The following is a 14148-nucleotide window of genomic DNA, read 5'->3' on the forward strand; positions in this document are numbered from 1 at the left end:
CTGCATGAGACTGAGGGCTCATCTACACCAAGCAGGATATTCCACTATGAAAGCGGTATATAAAAGGCAGGAGCCAAACTACTGCTTTATAGTGGTACTGAAGTGCACTGACAACTGTTGGGGCCCATGACACATCTACAAGCAGGATATAACGGTATGAAAGCGGTATGAAAGCGGTATATGGCATGTGTCAATGGGCCCCAACAGTTGTCAGTGCACTTCCATACTGCTATAAAGCAGTAGTGTGGCTCCTGCCTTTTCCCGTATTTCTTAGATTCTAAGACGCACTTTTTTCCCTAAATTAACAGCTCTAAAAACGGACTGCGTCTTAGAATCGATGGTGTCTTAGAATCGAAGCAATACGGTAAGAGGAAAAGAGGAAGCTCCTGCAGCAGCCTCGAGCCATGCGAGCGAGGAGCTGGTTGGGTAAGCGCCTGTTTTTTTGTTAGGCAAATTTATTCGTAAGTCCCATCGATTTCCATGGGACTTACTCGCGTTTCGTCGTCCCCTGGTGCACAGACAAGTAAAGAGCGGGACTGGAGAGTTAAGTTTACTCTTTGTTTCAATGCCCCCCCTTCTTCCTGCACAAATGGCAGTTTCTTCTCTCACAGAGGGAAAAAAGAAAAGGACACAACCATTAGAAGAAAGTGCGGAGGGGGGGAGGAGGAGGAGGTTGGCTGGGCGGTGAGGGAAGTATTTCTTTGATTCTAAGATGCCCTTTTTCCCCCAAATTAACATCTCTAAAAATGGGGTGTGCCTTAGAATCAATGGCGTCTTAGAATCGAAGAAATACGGTACATACCCTATTTCTTCGATTCTAAGATGCCCTTTTTTCCCCATATAAACATCTCTAAAAATGGGGTGCGTCTTAGGGTTTTTTTTTTCTGTTGGTGGTACTGAAATTAGTGTGCGTCTTACAATCGAAGAAATACGATACCGCATTCATAGTGGAATATCCTGCTTGGTGTAGATGAGCCCTGAGTTTCAAAAAGGCAAAAGGCCCTGCTTGCACTCGCTTTTCTGGTTTGCTAATCTATATTTACGACACATCTCATTGATGTTACAGAGGGTTTGAACCACACACACACACACACACACACACACACACACTAATGACTTCTGCTAATTGTGAGACAAACTGGGTCTTCTTGATTTGGCATCTGAATACTTCAGACATCACATGTTAGGAAGTCAGTCATCTGAATCTACCCTTTAAAAAAATCTTAATCATGGATTATATTTGGAGTGGTGGGGGATACCCCTCCTGTTAAGCCTGCTTAAATTGATTTCATGTCTCTGCTCATTTGATCATGTATTTCTCTCTTCTTTCTAGGAATAAGCATCACCCCGACCTTCATCTGTGGGCTTGTACAGGTCTGCGGAAGGATCAAGACCAAATAACTCTTGGAGTAGAAAGAAGGGTATTGGCTGTGCCAGATACTATTAAGCCACCTGAAAGGACGTACCATGGTCAAAACCATAAAGAGCCCCGTAGTTTGCCCCAGAAGATGGAGGAAACGTACATTACAAGTGAGCACAGCTACCAGAAGCCCCAGAATTTTGGTCAGGACTGCAAATTGATGACCGACCCTATAAGCTCAGACGACGACGATACCAGCAGTTTCGAGGATGATCAAGAGCTTCTCTTAGAAGATAAAAACTGTTTACAATATTCATCTAAAGAAGATGGTTTCAGCCATCAGGTAAAACTAGCCATTCATCTATGTAGCCTTCTAGGCATTAGTTATGAAGGCAAAAAACAACAACAGAGCCCTGTAGTGCCTTAAAGAATAGCAGATGTATTGTTATTCTTGCATCTGATGAAATGATGGAATGGACTTCAGTCCATGAAAGATTATGCAGTAATAAATGTGGTTAGTTTTTCATGTACTACAGGAATCTTTGTCTTTGCTCCTGCAGACTAACATGGCTATCCCCTCTGGATGTTTTTATGAAAGGGGAAGTTAGAATAAAAACCTGTACTGTTTTAGTCTAGATAAAAGAAGATTCTGCCATATTTGCAATATTTAAAAGGGTCTTGAACACCTGGAATGGCGGTTCATGCCAGCCACTGAGAATAGCTTTTAAGCCATTAAGGTCCTAAGACATTAGAAAGCACTTCTTTAACTATTGAAGCATTTCAGCAATAGAATCACCTGGAATCTGGGGAGCCTTTGTCTTGGAGGCTTTTGGGAAGACGTTGGGGGTACTTTACATGTAGCACTAATCCCACAAGTGGGACAGTCAGTGAAGGAGAAATGCAGCGGAGCGGGAGGTTGTGTCAGTCATTAGCAGGAGGAGCAGGGCCCATAGACCTAGCTATGACATAACCAGGCTTGCCTGCCTCTCCCATGATGCACTGCTGCCTGCTTCTTGGCTTAGTAGACTTCTAGAGGCCGAAGTACTCCAAGGCACAGGGTACTGCTAGTTCAGGGTAGCAGGTTGTAGGAGATCATCTGTTAGGCCTCTTCCAGCTATATCAGTGATGGACGACCAATAGCGACACTCTAGTGTACATTTGCCTTGGCATGGTTTAGTCCATAGTCATTTATGGATCAGGCTGATGCCAACTGCAGCCTGACTGTATGCCATAACCGGGCTCATAGGCACCGGCCCAGAATTGCCACAACTCCCCACAGCTTGCTATAAACGTGTCCCTTCCCAAGCAGGTTGGCCGTCCATAAACTCTGTGACTACATAGAAAAATAGCATTATCCAACCTGTTTCCAGTTGACATCATGCCTTCCTTTGTCTATCCTCTCAAACAGCAGCAGGAAGGGAGAAACGTATTTCAAAAATTCCTTCTTTATTGTATACAACAAAGCCCACCCCTATAACCCTTGTGTGGCTTTTAATCTAACCTCTGGTTCCTTGCCCATCCACCCAGCCGATGGGAGTAGCATGGGTGGCGTAAGATGCACAACCGGCTTTCTCCTGTTTCTGTAATGTGTCCCTGAGACTTTTGCATTTCTGGCTGTGCACTCCAGAGCTCAAGCACTGCTATGCAATAGAAAACCCCACCCTTTCTGCGCCCGGTTGGTTGAGAGGGAACAATAGGTGAACCTTGACATTCCGAAATCTCTTCCATTGTTGTTTCCACTGCATTGGGTAACTTGAATCAACAAAACCCCTTGGATCTGATTATCTTTTTCGGTAAGTGATCGCTGGTGCATGAAGAGCCATGATGGGTGCGAAGAGTTTCTAAACTAGGTGCACGTAGCAGAACATGACTGTGTGAAACACAAATGGCAGTGCACGCACAGAGCTGGTCTGGTTCACACCGGAACCATGGCCTATCTCCACATGGACAGGCATCACTTGGGATAGTAGCGGATCACTTCTGGCAGCTGGTACAGTCCTTTCCAGTCTGCTCTCACTTCTGCCGCCTGGCTCCTTCTTGCAGTGCACCAGAGAGGGCCAAAGAAGCTGCAACCACAGAGAATTTGCAGTTATTTCCTTGGTCCCCTTTGGTGATTTAAGAAGAAACCAACTGGAAGGTAGGAAAGCAGGCGGTGGCACTAAACAAGGGCTGGAAGGGATTCCATACAGACCTGAAGCCAGTGTGGTGGAGTGGCTACGGTGAGTTCCGGGTACTAGCCCCCACTCGGCCATGGAAACCCACTGGGTGACTTTGGGCCAGTCACAGACTCTCAGCCCAACCTACCTCACAGGGTTATTGTTGTGAGGATAACATGGAGAGGAGGAGGATTATGTATGCCGCCTTGGGTTCCTTGGAGGAAAAAAGGCGAGATATAAATGTAATAAATAAATTAATTAAAATAAAGCCTCCCTGCCATGTGCTCCTCTGTGAGTTGGTGTCGTTTTCCTACACAGAAGTGATGCCTGTTGAGGAAACCATGGCAAGTGAATTGGCCCCAAGACAGCAACATTCCCCCGCATCCCGCCCCAGGAAAGTGGTGTCAAGTGAGCGCTGTGGTCTCACCTTTTAAATGCTTTTTGAGATTGACTAATTTCATAGTACCTACATGCACTTGGTGGAATGTACAAAAATGAAATGCTACTCGTCGGTAGTGTTCCCATTCCACCCTGCTCTTTTCTTTTTCTTTTTTAATGTGCGCGGTTTGACTTACTGCATTGGTCAATTTTAAAGTTGCCTCATTCAGCATACTGTTATCAGTCCATATAAACAGAGCTGGCCTTTTTAGGATTGGGAGTCAGATGAAACACGGAAATTACGTTTGCATGCTATTGCTCTTTCTCTCTCTCTCTTCTTTCTCCACAGTTCAGTTTTTCAAAGTTACTTTTTGGTAAAGATTGAAGTAGTGGGCAGTACTGTAGACGGAATAAAAGCAGTAAAGTAGAATGAAAGAAGTCAGGACATTATTTCAGTCTATGAGTAAAAGTCACTGGAAGTCTTTAGACATCTGAAATGCTGACCATAGATGTTCAGGCTGTTGCCGACAGACGTAAGGGCTAGAAATGTGCTGATTTTTTTTTTAAAAAAACAGCTAAATGGAAGCAAATTGAGATTTTTTAGCATGTTATATTTTGTATAGTAATACTCTATGGAGACAGTCTAGCCGAACCTTTAAGCTCTTGTTTATTTAAGACAGCCATAAAGATTAATCTCTTCCGGCAGGCCTACCCAGATGAATTTTTAATTTAAGTATTTTAAGATGTCATGATTGTTATTTTAATATAGTATTGGTTTTATATGCTCTTTTAATCAGTTTTATGTATTTGATTTATATTTTATTGTATTTATAGTTGTTCCCCACCTCAATCCAGAGGGAGAGGCGGGTAAGAAATAAAATCTTAAAATCTTAAAATCTCTTCACTGGCTGCCAATTAGTTTCCGGGCGAAGTATAAAGTGTTGGTTATCACCTTTAAAGCCCTACATGGTTTGGGGCCAGGCTACCTGTGGGATCGCCTTCTCCCATACAATCCACCCCACACACTCCGGTCCTCTGGGAAGAATTTACTCCAGCCAACAAAAACAAGGCTGACAACTATTACCCAGAGGACCTTTTCTTCTGCCGTTCCCAGTTTGTGGAATGGCTTCCCGGGAGAGATTCATCAACTTAATAGTCTTCCAGAATTTAAGAAAGCCATAAAGACTTACCTCTTCCAGCAGGCCTACCCAGCTGAATTTTAAAATGCCTTTTTTAATGGAGTGCTGCTTTTAATGATGCACTGGTTTTAAACGTTTGAATTAGTTTTATGTATTTTATGGTGTTTTTATTTGTGTTGTACCCTGCCTCGATCCAGAGGGAGAGGCAGGTAACAAATAAATTATTATCATTCTCATTATCATCATCTTGCCCACATTTTGAAATCATGGGAGCCCAGTATAAGTCATATTTACTTATGTTCTCAGCAGCAGGGAAATCACCTTGGTTGCCCTCTCATTGTGCTGTGTCATGCAAAAGCAGCTGTTCTGCTTAATCGCACTCCTGAAGCTACATGAAAGTTGCCTCCATCAAGTTGTTCCTGTGGGCAGGTGTTGCGAAACCGCGGCCTTAAATTGTGACTAGGCTTTTTGCTAACCTTGTTCTGTTTTGTGGCCATCATATAGAGACACTCAGCTGAAGGGAACACTGTGTTTGTATTTAATGAAAAAAGAGGAGCCGAAGAACGTGTGGACTCCCGTCTTCAGTGGCAGCTAAACCTCCTCACCCACATAGAGAACGTACAGAATGAAGTCACTAGTAGAATGGACCTGATTGAAAAGGAAGTGGATGGTAATTATCTTAAGGCAATAAGAGCATGTATTGGAATTTGGCACCTTCCCCATCCCAAATGCTCAGCATGGGAAGCATGTTTAGAAAGAGGTGCAAAATGCACTATTCAAAGTGCACAATCATTGTTTAAGTTGAATCTGATAGAACACTGTCTTGACTGGTTCAACCTGTGTATCACAAAATGGCAGTCACTACTTGTTTGGTAGACCGTTTCAAGAATAATGGAATGTTCTACTGTATTCCAAATATGTGTTTGTAACTGCCACGACACAGTCTCTGAACAACAGGCCCGGCCGTGGACACTCCCTGATCAAGCCAAGCACCACCGCTTGATACGCCTGAGGCGAGGGACAAGCACCGCCTTTCTCCAAACTATGTGGAGAAAGGGGTTAAATGGAGAAGGATTTCAATAATAAAATAATGCGCTGTGAATTATATGTGCTGAGGTGAATTATTGTCAGAGTGGGTGTTAAATGAATAAACTTCAGATGATAAATGCCAAACAGACACGTGGGATTTTTGTGGTAGTTAAAACAAAATGATTAAAAATTATTTTAAAAGTTCACAAGCTTTGTTTCAAAATAAAACAATTAAAACCCTTTTTGAAACCTCTCATCCAATCCTTTCACCCATTCACATACAGGCTTTCCTGTTGCACACACATTCACCCTTGAATTTTATTATCAGTATTGTTTATTTTACACAAACTGCCTATCTGCACACCCCACTCAAAAGACACCACTCTCTATACTGAACCTCAAACTCTCCAGAACCCAAGTACTCTCCACACAGAGAGCTAAAGCACTAAAGGCTAAAGACTCTAAGGCCATAGCTAGACCTAAGGTTTATCCCAGGATCTTCCAGGGGTCAAACCTGTTCATCTAGGTGACACACAGGGGATCCAGTGCTCAGGCAGGGGCGAACCCTGGAGGATCCCAGGATAAACCTTAGGTCTAGCTGTGGCCTGAGAGTACCTAAAAGTCTGTCTTCAATCCCCTCAGTCATTCCCTTATATATCACTTCTCCCACCTCCTAAGACATTGTAACTCCACCCACTCAGGTCAACATTCTAAACACACCACAGACTTACCATACAGACATACATTAGGGAACCGACTTGTGGGATGTAACGCCACAGTAACCTCTGACCAATACAATAACTGATTGACTGATGTTACTCTATTGTTTGATCCCTATACTAGAAGTTAAGTTACGCCTATGTTGGATTGCAGAATTAACAGAAGGGAGAAACGTGAACTTGGTGCAATAAAGTACCTACCCACTCACCCCTGCACTCAAGAATTCACCCAAGTAACCCAAACAATGACTGATTTGAGAAAACCAAACAATTTCAATCAATAATAATTATTTGGTTAACTCAAATCATTCATTGCCCTGGCTGATTTGATGAACTCTTTTGGGAGAAATATGTGTATATTGTCCCAGATTCTTATGCATTCAGGATTATGGCTCGACAGTGTTGTGCAACTAGTATTTATTAAGGGGGTGCTTATTGTAATGGTTCTGAGGGTACAGAAGGAAATGAGGTGATCTCTGATATCACATCTAGTCATATTTACGTAATTATAATCAGCTCATTATAAGTGGTCCCACTTATAATGAGCTGATTTATTCAAACAGTTTAACCTTTGGTCAAAGAGTTCTGAGAAGTTCATCTCCAGGCTATTTGTGCAATGCTCTTGAAACAAAGACTAAGCCTGAGTTTTTGATTTCTATCAGCCAGGCCTATATAACTCTTCTGACATGGCTCCATCTGCTTCTGTTTTCAACTAACCTCATTTTGCTTTTTCTTCTGAACCAGGAAAAACTGTTGAGTTTACTCTTTGTGTCCTCTCCCCCCTCAAAACAAGCTAAGATCAAACTGTGATTTCTGATCCTGGCTTCTTTGAACAATCCATAGTTAAAACTAACTGCAGTTCCTGATTCAGACGAAACAACCAGATGTAGTTATTTGAAATCGTAAGTGAATGCCTCTGGTCTCCTCCTTGTGGCGACACTCCAAATTATCATTTAGTGTTACTCTCAGACTTAGTGAAGATATTGTTATGTCTAATAGGACATTTGTGTCTCTTACCTATGTAGTTCTAGAAAGCTGGCTTGACTTCACTGGAGAATTGGAGCCACCGGATCCCCTTGCACGACTGCCTCAGCTCAAGCGTCGGATCAAACAGCTCATATCTGACATGGGAAAAGTCCAGCAAATAGCAACGCTTTGTTCAGTATGACAAAAGGAAGGCTAAAGAAATACACAAATAGGCTCTTGCAATGAGTTTCTTATTATCCAGAAGACTGAATTTTAAAAAAAACAGAAGCTAGAACACTATTCCCTGTTCTGTGCCGATCGTCTCATTATCCAGAAGATCTAAAGAAGGGGAGAAAAGGAAATGGAAGAGGTATCAAGGAAGGGTCACGCTAATATGGCCTGCAAGGTTGTAGAAAAAATGCTGAGATTGTTTCTTCTCTCCACACACAATGAGGTCGAAAACTCTACGAAGGAATGTTTCATACGTTTTCCCAGGCAATATCGGGGTGAAATCCTCAAACTGGTTAAAAACAACAAATTAAGCCAGCTAAAGAAAGCCACCTTGGAAAAAGGATTGAATTTGCAATATTTTCATTCAGTGTTGATAGCAGAACAAGTAGATTTGTAACTGCTGGCATATTGAAGGATGGAAAAATTGAACAAAATGCCTGTCCCTTTTGTGACAGATATTATCCATGAAAATGAAAACTGCTAGCTTCCTTTTTGAAAAGAGACTGTTTTTTGTGGTGGCCTCTCTATGAATATTATTTTTTTAAGCAAAACCTTCCTTGCAGTGATCTTATGCTCGTTTTTAGAAACAGAAGTGGGAGGATAAAGGTCATTAGTGCCAAATAACACTTTAAAAAACCACTGAAACAGGAGAGTTGAGTCGGTGGAACAATGTTTCTCTTCCCCCACCCCGCTTCCCCGGCAAAGTCCTCCATATTGCCAGCAAACCATCCGGAATTGTACCTAGTCCATATTTGTGTTAGCTGTAACTACAGTATTCAGGGATACAGTACCATTTTAAATTTCTTTCTCCTGAATGGCTCTGGTTAGCTCTCCTAAATACTTATCCTCAGCTGGATTGAGGATTGAGAAGAGTGTCCACAATGCCAGCAATTTGAGATGAAATTGGGGGCGTTTCCAATGTTTACTATTTTTAGACTTTGTCTGAAAAACCTGAAAAGACGTTGCAACGTGGGGTGTCTATGTAGGCAGGTATCTCTCTGTGAGATCGGCCTGTCGTAGGCCAAGAATCTTGGAATGGATCAACAGTTCCTGTATCTTTGCCCAAATAAATCTTTCCCACACTGTTTGAAATGAGGAATGACCTGTAGGATCATCCCCTGTGAATCAAAATCATAGTGTGTTGGTACCTGCCCTTCTAAAGTGGATATGGTGAAAATTCATGATCTGTTAGAGCAGCCTTCCTCAACCTGGGGCGCTCCAGATGTGTTGGACTACAATTCCCAGAATGCCAACTCCCATGAGTTGGCAAAGCATTGTGAAACCAAAGTCAGTCTAGTTGCCATTTTAAAAAAAAAAGTTGTTTCTGGACCAAGTCCAGAGTCTTCACTTTACTCTTGCTGATCTGCATTATTTCTGCACCCAGTGCTACAATATACATTTGGGGATATGTATATATGTCTCTCTGCGTGTGATTCTGTAAAATATAGTCAAACGCAGAAAGACATACTACATATTTATAATGACAAGTCTAGTTTTATTACAATAGACTAAGACCTTGGTGACAAAATATTTAAAATGTTACCTTTTAACCGTTTCTTAAAAAAGAGAGAGAGAGAGAGAGAGAATGAGAAAATGAAAATAATGTATGTACAGGTTTTGAAATTTGTAAAAAAAAATTAAAAATTATAAAAATATTGACTGTTCAAAAGAGGCTGTAATGGATGATAGCAGAGTACTTGAACTCTTTATGCCTCCCCGACTGTTTCAGTGCTGGTGATCGGAAGAAAAGCATACGAGAGAGCTGCATAATGGGCAGTAAACTTGAAGCTCCCCCTCAGATAAAAGTACAGGCACTGTACATGACAAATGTATTTAAATTTGCAGATACACTGTTCTATATGTAAGGTACTGTATGTAAAGCTGTTTATTAAACTATTCTGCATACTCTGCACTCTTCCACTTTTCTTGCCCTCTGCTTAAATGATTAAAAAAAAAAAAAATTACATGTCACCCGGTTTGATTTAAATGCCTCTCATTATGTTGCAAAAATGTACCTAAGCCTCTGAATATTTTGTTACGGGCTTTGATATGAAGCTGCCTTATAATGAGCCGGACCCGTTGCTCCTTCTAACCCAATACTGTCAACTCGTCCTGCAATCTGGCATCCTTCGAGCTGGACATACCGGCCCATTGAATTTGGGATTTTCTGCAAATAAAGTATAGTTGAACTCATGGTTCTGCAGTGACGTTATGCCCTGGCTAGCTTTGTTTAAAAGATAACAGCAACTGAATATGCCTCTCAGGACCTTCTGTTTTTGACTTTCTGAAAAATGTTAACCTCTGCAATGAGCCTTGTGGCTTAACTAACGAAACAAAAAAGTCAGTGCCACAGTAATTCAGGAGAGATACTCTGATTCTGTCCCTATTTACTATTGACTTTACTAGGCTATTCAAGTATTTCGATTTAATCAGTTAATCACTGTACCATAACATGGTGGACTGGAAATTCTCTCAATAAGCAGATCTGCTCACAAGAAAGCTCTGCTGTATGTTACTCCCAGATTCCGCATGTGCACAAACAGCAGCACAAAAACAAATGTGAGAAATCATAACGAAGTGAGACAATGATAAAATGGATATTCTGTGAACAGAAATTTCATATCCTTTTAGCTGGGCTTCTAGCTGCCATATAGATGGCTAGTATATCAGAGGGAAGGGTTCTAGTGAAGCCTCCCTGACATGTTAGTTGACTGGAATTTTTTTTAATAGGCACATACAGTCCTGTGAGACCTTACCTATGCCTTGAACTGGTTTCGCCCTGACACAACTATTAGCTGGGCTTTGGCCTCTGTCTTTGTTATGGGTAGAGGGCCACAGGTCTCTGGGAAAGCAGATGCTTTGCATGCAAAAGACCTTGGCTTCAACCCCTGCCATCCCCAAGTGGGTTGGGAAAGATGCTTTTCTGAAAGCCCAGAGAGCCACTGCAAGTCAGTGTAGATCATAGAATAGCAGAGTTGGAAGGGGCCTATAAGGCCATCGAGTCCAACCCCCTGCTCAAATGAGGGGTTTCTGAAGGCGTACCAGGTTGCCTACCTTTTTAGTAGTACGCTGCTGGAGGATGGTTTGCAGGAAACCAGCAAGGGTTTATGGTGCACAACAGCAACAAGTCCCTAATTAAACTTAGAACCTTTCATCTCTAGGAAATCAGATGTAGATTTGATCTTAGGGCCATGGGGGTGCTGTTTGAAATACCCCCAATCCACACACCCAATCATTATTTTGCCCCGGGCTTCACTTGGTCGACCTTGGGCTTCCAGGAAAAAATGAAGTAGCTCCCGCAAACCTGGATTCTGCCCGCGTCTGCTGTTACTAACACTGAGTGACATGGATCAGTGGTCTGACCTTGGTCTAAGGCAGCTTCCTAAAGCCAGTGAAATGTTATTGTTTACGAATGCAGGTGCACACCAGACACTTTCCGCCAGGACCGTGTTGAGCAGGTGGCAGTTCTGATTTTTTCTGGCACCTCTGATTGTGCCTGCAGTTTCCCTTGCCACGTGACTAAGAAGGTCAGAAAAAGGAGAAACGGGTTCTCAGGATGCAAAATGTTTATTTTCACAAAGCCTGACACGCTCTGGCCTGTACTTTATTCAAAGGCCTTCCTCAGGGGGGCTATAAAATTAATAATACAATAAAATACGTTAAGATAACACGTAATATATTTAGGTTAAGCACATTGCCACAAGGGCCTATGCCCATACGTAAAGTATTACAAACTTTTTAATATAACCAGGTGCTACTAAGGCCTATGCATCTATACTATTTAAAATCATATACAACTTTGATAAAAGTACAATATATAAATCCTTCCTTGTTAGAAGATAGTGTCTGCAGAATTTCTTTTAGCAAAATAATTGTATTCTGCAGGAATTTTGCTAGAAGAAATTCTGCAGACACTATCTTCTAAAAAGTAAGGATTTGTATATTGTACTTTTATGTGTTACCTTAATGTATTTTATCGTATTATTAATTTCAGAGCCCCCTGAGGAAGGTCTTTAAAGTACAGCCTGAAACACATCGGGTTTTGTGAAAATAAACATTTTGCAACTTGAGAACACATGCCCTATGAAGAGAGACTGAAAGAACTGGGCATGTTTAGCCTGGAGAAGAGAAGATTGAGGGGAGATATGATAGCACTCTTCAAATACTTCAAAGGTTGTCACACAGAGGAGGGCCAGGATCTCTTCTCGATCCTCCCAGAATGCAGGACATGGAATAACTGGCTCAAGTTAAAGGAAGCCAGATTCCAGCTGGACATCAGGAAAAACTTCCTGACTGTTAGAGCAGTACAACAATGGAATCAGTTACCTAGGGAGGTTGTGGGCTCTCCCACACTAGAGGCCTTCAAGAGGCAGCTGGACAACCATCTGTCAGGGATGCTTTAGGGTGGATTCCTGCATTGAGCAAGGGGTTGGACTCGATGGCCTTGTAGGCCCCTTCCAACTCTGCTATTCTATGATTCTATGATTCTCCTTTTTCTGACCTGTATTGGATGCTCGCCTCCTTTTGTTTAATGTGAATAAAAAACCTGCCATGAAGAGCTGGTCTGGGAAACATTCAGAAACCATCCCTAGGAGCGGGAGCAGCTTAGGTTCCATACAGCAGCATAGATAGCAATGTTATAGCAAGAAACGCAAATTCAGTGGTTTATTTAATTTATTTATTTATTTATTGCATTTTTATACCACCCAATAGCTGACGCTCCCTGGGTGGTTCACAAAAATTATAACCATTCAAAGTATAAAACGAACAGTATAAAAACATGATATAAAATACAATATAAAAAAGCACAACCAGGATAAAATCAGCAGCAGGGCAGAAATACAAATTTAAAATCCAAATTTAAAACGGCGAAGTTAAAATTAAATTTATAGACTGTTAAAATGCTGAGAGAATAAAACGGTCTTCACCAGGCGTCTGAAAGAATATAGTTTGTGCCAGGCGAACCTCCTTACAGGGAGCTCATTCAACAGCCGGGGTGCCACAGCAGAGAAGGCCCTCCTCCTGGTAGCCACCTGCCTCACTTCCTTTGGCAGGGGCTCAAGTATTCATTAATCTAGCCCCACATTAGCTATGAAGATATATTTGTTGCACGGCCTTTACAAGTCTGAAATATGGGAGGCATGCTCTTGAATCCAAGTGTGCGACAGGAAGTAAGCCAACACAGGAATGCATACATTGTCCTGTTCTTCCTTTATTTCTTTGTGTTGTTGATTCAGTCGAGCCCTGGAACCTCTGTGTGTTTCACACTTGACACCTCTCCAGGTTGGTCTCCTTTTCAAGTGGCTGGATGCATTTGTGTTGGTTTGGAGGACAACTCAGGGGAGAAACGGTGAAGAAACCTTAAGGTGGGTATGATCCAACTCGATAGCCCTTGTGACTGACTTGGAAACAAAATCTGCGTCATTTGCCCTCTTTAGCGCCCAGTCTTCCATTTCATAAGTGAAGGTATTCAAGTGGCAGCAGCTATAAAAGCCTGGCTGAGAACGGAGCTGGCTGTGGAGGTCCGGATCCCTCTGCCTGGGGCAATTCTCCTGCATCCCAGAATGGGTCCCTTACTTCTCAGCAACTTACTTTGCTTTATTAATATAGCATCAGCCAGTATCTTTGGTAAGTGAATCTCCACCTTCCTTTTAATTTGCAGGCATCGAACTATAGAATAATAGGATTTAGAAGGGGCAAAGAAGTGTAACCTCTCCTCATTCATACTCTGGGTCAGTGGATAGATTCTTGTTTGACCAAAGTCAAAGTCAATTTTAAATCTTTCCCAGATGTTGTTAATAATGCATGGTGGTTTGTTTTTTAGTTTTTTAAGGGATATAGGCATCCACTTTAAACTGATCATATGTTCCAGCTATACTGGAGGACCGGATTAAGCCCACTGGTTCTGCACACCTGTGTTAGGCCGGGTGGCCATCTTCACAGTTGCTAAACTCACATCCAATCGATCATCACAACAAATGCTTAGTGAACTCATAGTGCAATCCTATGCATATCTACTCAGTAAATCCTGCTGAGTTCAGTGGGACGGACTCCCAGGTAAGCGTGCATAGGATTGCAGTTGCAGGGCATCTTAATACATAGCTGTAGAAGAAACAGATGGGTTTTCTCATGTTTTCTCATGTTGGTGCTTGTATATTTTGACTTTTAAT

General features: G+C 42.1%; 2 protein-coding genes across 6 annotated transcripts in view; both read left to right on the forward strand.

The window, feature by feature from the left end:
* PHF20L1 (PHD finger protein 20 like 1) overlaps window positions 1-9888 on the forward strand; it is a 62505-nt gene extending 52617 nt beyond the window's left edge. For all 5 annotated transcript variants that reach the window (XM_063131153.1, XM_063131152.1, XM_063131156.1 and 2 more), the window contains 3 exons: window positions 1334-1703; window positions 5538-5703; window positions 7807-9888. In XM_063131153.1, the coding sequence (XP_062987223.1) occupies window positions 1334-1703; window positions 5538-5703; window positions 7807-7949 (679 nt within the window). In that variant the 3' untranslated portion in view covers window positions 7950-9888. The remainder of the gene's footprint in view (window positions 1-1333; window positions 1704-5537; window positions 5704-7806) is intronic.
* A 3654-nt stretch (window positions 9889-13542) lies between these two features.
* TG (thyroglobulin) overlaps window positions 13543-14148 on the forward strand; it is a 199420-nt gene continuing 198814 nt past the window's right edge. The window contains exon 1 of the mRNA XM_063131335.1: window positions 13543-13606. Within this exon, the coding sequence (XP_062987405.1) occupies window positions 13543-13606 (64 nt within the window). The remainder of the gene's footprint in view (window positions 13607-14148) is intronic.

The sequence above is a fragment of the Elgaria multicarinata genome, chromosome 7, assembly GCF_023053635.1.
Source record: "Elgaria multicarinata webbii isolate HBS135686 ecotype San Diego chromosome 7, rElgMul1.1.pri, whole genome shotgun sequence".
Classification (NCBI taxonomy): domain Eukaryota; kingdom Metazoa; phylum Chordata; class Lepidosauria; order Squamata; family Anguidae; genus Elgaria; species Elgaria multicarinata.